This window comes from Myotis brandtii, unplaced genomic scaffold (genome assembly GCF_000412655.1).
Source record: "Myotis brandtii unplaced genomic scaffold, ASM41265v1 scaffold1162, whole genome shotgun sequence".
NCBI lineage: Eukaryota > Metazoa > Chordata > Mammalia > Chiroptera > Vespertilionidae > Myotis > Myotis brandtii.
In genome coordinates, this window is record NW_005354021.1 from 715,111 (window position 1) to 724,372 (window position 9,262).

General features: G+C 41.3%; 1 protein-coding gene across 5 annotated transcripts in view; it reads left to right on the top strand.

Annotated features, from left to right (window-relative positions):
* The window catches only part of KIAA2012 (KIAA2012 ortholog), a 92,170-nt gene that overhangs the window by 73,494 nt on the left and 9,414 nt on the right, over positions 1–9,262 (top strand). For all 5 annotated transcript variants that reach the window (XM_014528828.1, XM_014528830.1, XM_014528835.1 and 2 more), the window contains 3 exons: positions 4,265–4,355; positions 5,987–6,152; positions 7,751–7,868. In XM_014528828.1, the coding sequence (XP_014384314.1) occupies positions 4,265–4,355; positions 5,987–6,152; positions 7,751–7,868 (375 nt within the window). The remainder of the gene's footprint in view (positions 1–4,264; positions 4,356–5,986; positions 6,153–7,750; positions 7,869–9,262) is intronic.

A 9,262-nucleotide genomic window follows, 5' to 3' on the forward strand; every position in this document is an offset into this window, starting at 1 on the left:
CATGGTAAGTTGATCCTGAAAGTCATAAAGAGGAGTCAAAAATGCCAATACGATTTTGAAGAAGAGCAAAGTGGAAGAGTTTGCTCAACAAAATATTAAAATTTACTTTAAAGCTAAATGATATTGCTTAGAGACAGACAGAAGAGTATAGAGAATCGGGGGGTGGGGGGGATGCACTCACATATGGCAAAAGTGGCATTTAAAAACAGTGGGGAAAGAATGGCTGTCTCCAGGGACCAGGATGCTCCGTTCCTAAAGAGAGGGCCCCTCACCTGACCTGCTTCAGGGAGAACAGGGAGGTGCGAGTCCTTTCTGTACCCGCTGTTTCTCAGGGTCCTTCAGCTTAAACTATTCAATACGCCAAGGTGACGTATTTTGGAATAGCATGTTTTGAACCCTGTCAACTGGTAAGTACCAAGTTGAAGAGAATGGTTATCTCTGGGGGAGAGAGTGAGGGAAGTGACATTGGATGTGATAGCATGAAGTCTTGGACTATTTATTTATTTATTTGGGGAAAATGTGAATCAAATATGGCAAAATGTTAAGATTTCACAAAGTTAGGTGCTGAGTACATGGGTAATCATGATGCAGTATTTTTTCTATACTCTGCATTCTTAAAATATTTTACAGATTTTTTAATACAGTGAAAAGTTGTAAATGTAATTCAAAATACTGCCTTGGTTATTTCAGTACTTCCTAAATATCAGGTTATTTTATTAGAGAGGGAAAAAATCACCTTGCTCTGGTTCCCATCCCAAAACGGACAGGGTTTCGATTCTAATCAAAATGGTGAGATGACACCAGTGTAGAACCTCAGCTCTTGGTCAATACAAACGCGCCCTCTGCTGGTCCTGTCATGCCCTGTTCAGAATAGCTGTGGGGAGCAGTGGATGTCCAATGACAGCTTTTTCTGAGCCAGCCATGCTAACGAAAGACACCCTCACAGAATTCCCCTTATCACGAAAATACTATAATCAGCTCTCATGCTCTGTTAATATTACATGCTATTCAAGACAAATTCCAAGATACCACTTCAGTCAACTTCTCAGTGTCCTCAACGACCTTGTGCATTCAGTTTTGTCCCCACTCCAAAGCTTGCAGGTTGGTGTATACGCCACCCTTAATGTGTGGGAATGGCAGAAGGAAGCCCAAGTTGAAAAGAGGCTCTGGGGTGGGGGGCACTGGGACAACAATTGAACACGGAAAGATGGATTAACTGTATTATTAAGAGACTGATGCTGGCAGGGTGACTTTTTCTTTTCAAATCTTTCATTAAATTATAATACCTTTAAATAAAATTGAAAAGAAATAAATTAATTCGTGCAAGCATCTATTGCTCAAAGAGAATGAGAAAAATACGGGGATTGAATATTAGAGTCCGACCTTCAAAAAGATTTTTAGTTTTAGTTTTGTTTTGTTTGCTGTTAACATCCATCTTCCCCACCAGACCTTAAGCTCCCTGAGGCCAGGGTGTGTGTCCGTCCTACTCACCACTATATTCCCAGCACCTAACACAATGCTGGCATGTAGTAAGTATTTCAAAAGTGACATGTTTGGTTTTAGTCATTCATAGTACATCCATATGATGAAATGCTGTGCTGCTATTAAAATCATTTTTAAGAATACTTATGATACAGGAAAGTATAATAACATAAAAGTACAATAAAATTATGTGTACACTATTTTATCAATTCTATTAAAATGTTAGTGTATAATTCCTATATGTACGTGAAAGTAAATATGCCAAATTCTCTGCAGCAGTTGTATCAGGGCAGAGTGATTATGGGTGAGGTACTTGTTGTTGTTATTTACCAGGTGCCAGCACTGTTTTAAGCACTTTATTGTATTAATATATATTTTGTTAGGCTTTTAGCGGCTTTATCCAGGGACGATTAACATACATAAATGGGACCTATTTAAATTGTACAATTAGATAGGTTTTGTTGTGTTCAATATTATGATTTATTTTTTTCCTGCAAAGATCTTTTTTTTTTAATATATTTTATTGATTTTTTACAGAGAGGAAGGGAGAGGGATAGAGAGTTAGAAACATCGATGAGTGAGAAACATCGATCAGCTGCCTCCTGCACACCTCCTACTGGGGATGTGCCTGCAACCAAGGTACATGCCCTTGCTCGGAATCGAACCTGGGACCTTTCAGTCCACTGAGCCAAACCGGTTAGGGCTCCTGCAAAGATCTTAATGCATAATGGGGGGAAAGGGAGACATATGTAACACAACAATAAAGTTTTTTTTTTAAGATTTTAATGCAGTCAACTTTGCTTTTCCTTAGATTTTAATTTTGTATAATTACAAAATTGTCTGTCATTGAAACATTAAACATAGCTATGATTTTGAGTTTTTCCCAGTTTTATAAGGATATAGACTTACAACACTGTATTAGTTTAAGGTGAATAACATAATGATTTGATATATGTATAGATTGCAAAGTGATTATCACAATAAGTTTAGTTAGCATACATCAGCTCATATAGTTAACAATTTTTTTTCCCGTAAGGAGAACTTTTGAGACTTACTATATAAGTTTTGATATATGTATACACCCATGAAACCACCCACCACAATCGAGGTAAAACATTTATCACTCCCAAACATTTCCTCATGCCCACCCTTCCAGCCTCCCTCATCCCCAGACAATCACTGATCTGCTTTCTGTCACTATAGATTCATTTACTTTTCTAGAATTTTATGCAAATGGATTCATACCATATGTACTCTCTTTTGTCTGGTTTTTTTCCACTACATAGTTCTTTTGAGATCCATCCATGTTGTTGAGTGTATCACTATTTCATTGTATATACACACCAGTTTGTTCATCATTCCCCTGTTGATGGACATATGGGCTGTTTCAAGTTTTCAATTATTACAAATGAACTATTACTATGCACATTTGTGTACAAGTCTTTGTATGAACATAGGCTTTCATTTCTGTTGGATAAAATACCTGGAAGTATAATGGGTAGATGACATGATATATATAATATTTAATTTCTTTTTTTTAAAATATATTTCTTTATTGATTTCAGAGAGGAAGGAAGAGGGAGAGAGAGATAGAAACATCAATGATAAGAGAGAATCATTGATTGGCTGCCTCCTGCATGCCCCCTACTGGGGATCGAGCCCACAACCCGGGCATGTGCCCTTGGCCAGAATCAAACCTGAGACCCTTCAGCCCACAGGCCGACACTCTATCCACTGAGCCAAACCAGCTAAGGCTAATATTTAATTTCTTAAGAAACTGTCAAACTATTTTCCTAAGTGGTTGTACCATTTTACATTCCAGCCAGCAGTGTATGAGAATTCCAGTTCCTCCGTGTCCTTGTCAACTCTTGTGTAGTCAGTCTTTTTCATTTTAGTCATTCTAATAATTATGTGTGTATCGGGGGGGGGGGGGTTCTTCTTTATGCTTTTTTGTGTTTTCCAAATTTTTGCAATAAACTATATCTTCCATCATTTAAAAATTGTTTATAGTAACTAAAATAAAAGCTAGCCGATAGTCCAATATGAAGTCTTAATCTAGAGATTCTTCTCATTTTAAAAGAGCTACACAGTATGGTCTTTGGCATCCCCAGCAAAGAGTACCAACTGTGTGAACTGCATGAGCCTTCCTCCTACAGCAACATTTGTGTGTTTTTTAATCAATTTCCTTTTCAATGTTATCACCACACAGGGTTTTAAGAAAAATACAAGTACACATAAACCTTCCAATCTATTTTTTTCTATTTTCTCCTCCAGACCTTATTCATCTACATACATATTTTACATAATTCAACATACTGTAGTTTATATTGTCATTGTAGAATATCTTCCATACTGCTCATTTATCTTACAACCATAATTTTAAATGTCAAATTAATGCATCATAAATTACTTCCCTAATCTCTCATTGTTGAGCTGTTTTTAATTTTTTACTATTAATAATAAAGTTGTAATAAATAAGTTGGTACAAAAGGCTATTTCTTCCTTTGAATTATTTCCTTATGATAAATACCCAGGAGTGAGATTCCTAATCAAAGACCAGACATTTCTCTGGTTCTTGATACATACTTTCCCAAAGGGTCTTACTAATTTTAATGTCATGTGCCAGCACTGATTTCTGCAGTATTTGCTAATTTCTTAGGTATAACTTCTCTCACTGTTCTAATTTGCATGCTGTTGACTACTTACCAGGTAGACATTTTCCCATGTTTGGGATCACTGACTGTTGTTCTTTGCTGATGAAGGATGCTCTCTGTTTTCACAGACCCAGAGCCCAGGAGTGTGACCCTGGACCCTCTCAGTGCTTCCTGGGCTGAAAACATCCAGAGGCCTGAGGCAGACACTGTCCAAAAGGCGTAAGTGTTCAAAGTTGGAATGACGTGGGTTTCTCTGCTTTTATTTTGTTTTTAATATGTATTTTATGGATTTCAGAGAGGAAGGGAGAGGGAGAGAGAGATAGAAACATCAATGATGAGAGAAAATCATTGATTGGCTGCCTCCTGCATGCCCCACACTGGGGATGGAGCCTGCAACCCTGGGCATGTGCCCTGACCTGGAATCTAACCGTGACCTCCTGGTTCATAGGTTGACACTTAACCACTGACCCACACTGGCCGGGCTTGTTTATTTTTCTTAATTCAGAAAAAAAAACCATCGAGAGAGAGAGAACAAAAAAATTGTTTAATCAGGAGGAAAGGAAAAAAGAACACCAACACTCCACAAAAGTCATTATAGACAGTGTGATTAAAGAGCAGACTTTCAGGCTTGATACAGAGATTCCTGAATGTGGAAGGGAAAAAAGCAACACGGTCAGGTTTGTGGTTCTCATTTACAGCATACCTGTTCCTCAGGGAAAATAAATGTTTTCCCAGACCTAAATTCTAAAGGATACCTCTGTGGGTTTTTATAGAGTGACATTGAATGATTTAAAGACTCATATATTTACAGGAAAATTCCATTTACCTCATTGGACAAATATTTCTGAAGTTTCTATAGTAAGGCCCTGTGCTAGCACAGCACAATAAATATAATACTGATGTAGCTAAAAAATAAAGTGCCCAGAACCAGGCCTGGCACACAGTAGCTGTAGCTGCGCTGTTCCTGAAATCCATGTGGCTGTTTCTAATGACCTTTTCATCCAGAGAAAATAAGTCAGTTGTCCACAAGGCACACTGTCGGTGACAACAGTTCTATTGGAGCTCAAACTAACACAGCACTTGACCTTTTAGTGGCTGAATTTGACCAAGAATAGAATTCCAAGGGCATGAAGGAATGGATGGGTAGTTGCATCTTCTTATGCGATCTTTCTTAAAGGTCACCTTATTTTTCAGCTATGCCTTAGGTAGAAGAAATTTCAGTTAGATAATCTGATGTCATTCAATTGAAGGTGTAAACATGCAATCCCAAAGAGGCAAACTATTTTCCCTGCTACCTAAGTTTTAGAATTGAGCCTGAGACAATCCCAAAAGGGAAGACCAAACTTTCTCATCTTCCTTATTCAGGCTAAGTGTGTGAAATGCCCACCAAGTGTGTGAAATGGCCAGGTGTGTGAAAGGTCAAGTGTGTGAAATGGCCAGGTGTGTGAAATGGTTAAGTGTGTGAGATGGCCAGGTGTGTGAAATGGTTGAGTGTGTGAAATGGCCAACAGGGTGAAATGGTTGAGTGTGTGAAATGGGCAGGTGTGTGAAATGGTTGAGTGTGTGAAATGGCCAAGTGTATGAAATGCCCACCAAGTGTGAGAAATGGCCAGGTGTGTGAAATGCCCACCAAGTGTGTGAAATGGTCAAGTGTGTGAAATGCCCACCAAGTGTGAGAAATGGCCAGGTGTGTGAAATGGCCAGGTGTGTGAAATGCCCACCAAGTGTGAGAAATGGCCAGGTGTGTGAAATGACAGAGAACAGGTGTTCAGTCAATGTTCACATTCTCTCTTCCTTGTCCGCCAGAGTTTTCTCTTTAGTTTGGTCCTGTTGGTTTGCTTTTTTCAAAGGGGCAAAGATGATGACGTATTCCATCTGCACAGAAGACTCGCAGAACCTGGGCCTGAGTCCCCAGGGAGGTTGGGTCCTGTCGACACACCTCTTCTTCCAAAAAAAAAAGAAGGGAAGACGAAACCAAGATTGTCCAAGCAGCAAACACCAGCCAGCATCAGTCGTGTGAGTGTAAAGACCTAGGAGCTTGGTCAAAAAGCCCCGCCTGGCTCATGCTCCCAGCAGGGCTCCCACCATCGCTGTGTAGATTGCTTACTATATAAAGGCACCTGACAAAGCCAGCGAATTGGAGCTGAAATCCAGTCTTTGGCCTGCTCACCATGTCCTGCCCCCCAGCACTGGGCTGCATCCCCCTGAAGGACAGGGTGCCTGTTTCTAATTCCTACAAAGGTACTAAAAGGAAACTTCCGTTTTCCTACGCTTATACCACCTCTGACACCAAATGTGTGGGGGTTCTCCCCACAACAACCAATTCTCCAGCTCTCGAGGACACCAACTGGGTGTCCTACGCTTCAGTTCTGACATTAACCACCCGGAGTTCGTGCAGGCCCAACACACTCAGGGCTCAGTCCCACAGACTGCCCCCACTACAGATGTCAATCACAAGTCTCAGGTGGTTGCCTATGCTTCTGACCAACAAGCTTTAAATAGGGGATTCTCACCCTCCAGTCCCAAAGGTTTGATAATGTGCTAGAATGGTTCACAAAACTCAGGGAAACCTTTACTTTTGCTATTACTGGTTTATTACAAAGTTTATTATAAAGGACACGAATGAATAGCCAGATGAAGAAATGCATAGGGCAAAGTCCAGAATGGTCCCAACTGCAGGAGCTTCTTTCCCATGGAGTTTGGGGTCTGCCCCCCTCCCAGCATGTGGATGTGTCCACAACCCAGCAGCTCTCTGAACTCCTTTGGTTTGGATTTTCATGGAGGCTTCATTACACAGACGTGGTGGATTACATCATTGGTGAAGGGCGATTAACTCAAACTCCAGCCCTTCTCTCCCCTCTGCGGTTGGGGGTGTGGGGCTAAAAGGTCCAACCCTCTAATCACCTGGTTGCTTCCCTTGGCAACCAGTTCCCCCACCTTAGGGACTTTCCAAAAGTCTCCTCATTAACATAATCTCAGGTGTTGTTGAAAGGAGCCTGGTTTGAATAACAAAACATACTCCCTTTATGCTCCAGAAATTACAGGTTTTAGGAGCTTTGTGCCAGGGACTGAGGACGGAAGGCCAAATATATATTTCTTATTATGTCACAATATCATAGGTACTGAGTGGGTAGCTATGACCCTGCTCTGCCATCCTCTCTTAGAAGGAACCTCCATGTTGTTCCAGCCTACAGGGAAAGTTTAAGGCTTCCTGAAAGTGAGCAAATGATGCAGCAGTGAATAAAGCTGGCTTTGATTTAAAACACTTAGCCAGTAATCGTGGCAACAGCCATCTATCAAAGGTGAAAACTGCTTCACTTTGATCCTGCTCTGTAGACCATGATTTAGCATCAAAAAAAGGGGGCAGATCATAAAATGTACTCTATTCCTCTTTTCTCCTGTGAAATTATACCTCGTAGTTGAAAATCAAAGGCCGAACCTTAGGCTCCACACGCTCCAAGACCTGCTCTTCTGCTTCATCTGGAACCCACACGCATTCCATTCAAAGCCATTCCATCTTGTTCAACATAATCTTCCTTTGATTTTTCCCCCCCTTTCCTACATGTATCATGGTCCCTGAATCATAGTCCCTTTCCTTACATGTTCACCTTCAGGAGGAGATGGAGTCGATTGACAATGTCAAGAGAAAGAAAAGAACTAAGACAGACAAGTCTAAGGTGCCCAATGGGGAGAGAGAAGGAAAGGTCCACATAGAAACGAAGACTGTTGTTGGTAAGTGAGTGTGCTGGGGGCTGGGAGTTGTCATTGACAATCAGTGTGGATCCTATGGAACAAATTCTGTTTTGAGTCTCCTAGACCACCACGGCTAAGACGGTGTTGTCATGTCAATGTCTCAGTAGACAGGGACAGAGGAAACTGGCCTTGCCTAGAGACCTGTGATCACTGAGAGAGAGAATGACAATAATATGAGCACCTCTTTACTGAACACCCACTGTATTAGGAGCTCTGCATACATGATATCGTACCACCCCCACATCTTGATAAAAATATTATATACTATTCTACATTATTCACACATAGAACAACTACTATTATATCATGTAGTGTTGAAGCTGAGAGAGTTTGGGTGACTGGCATAAAATCAAACAGATCCAACAGTGTCATGGTCGACCCAGGGCCTGAGCCTGCCATTTGATTCCAAACACATGCCATGACCATGGCCTCATGACCTAATAACTAAATCATCATCTGCGAAGTGGGCAGGGAGAGCATCTGAGAAGGGAACGGATGCAACCAGCTCGGAGTGATTACCCCAGCGACCATTTTTCTTACAAGGAATTCACATTCCTGTGCTTCCAAAGGCTTTTTTTTTTTTTTTTATCCTAAAAACTGCTCCTGTTCTTCTCTGGCCACCTGATTCAAAATGCCCTCCAAACAAATCAAAGGATATAAGAAGGGATGGCATTAAATAGTCTCCTGGGCCAGATTTATTTTCAAGATTTGCTTTTTTAAAGTCTTGCTGAGTCCATGTTGTTGTAGCCCATGGCTTGGATGGCAGTGGCAGGATTGGAAGAAGGAAATACTTGTGAGCCCCAGAGGTGAACTGAGGAAGAATCCTTAGAGCCAGGAAGGCTTAAACTTTGCCAGGTTACAAAGCTGCCACCTCAAGCCAGCCTCTGGAGGCGTGACCACCAGCTGTGTCCACAGGCCTCCCCTCTGGAGGTCTTGCCCCCACCATTGGTCAGGGTGAAACAGAACATTTTTAGTAGCAAGATTGCTGTATTACAGTTGATCCAAGTAGAATAAGGCAGTGTCTCAAAGGGTAGCCTGTGTACTACCCTTCTTAAAACACTTGGCGTGGTTGTTAGAATGCAGATTCCTACCAAATCAGACTCTAGGAGTGGGAGTCAGGAATCTGCATCCTATGAGATTCCATTGCACACTGGAGTGAAAAAGTTACTGGAGGCTTGGTTGGTGTGGCTCAGTGGTTGAGCATCGACCCATGAACCAGAAGGTCATGGTTCGATTCTCAGTCAGAGCTCATGCCCAGGTTGTGGGCTCCATCCCCAGTGGAGCATGCAGGAGGCAGCCAATCAATGATTCTCTCTTATCATTGATGTTTCTATCTCTCTCCCTTTCCCCTCCTCTCTGAAGAAAAAAAAATA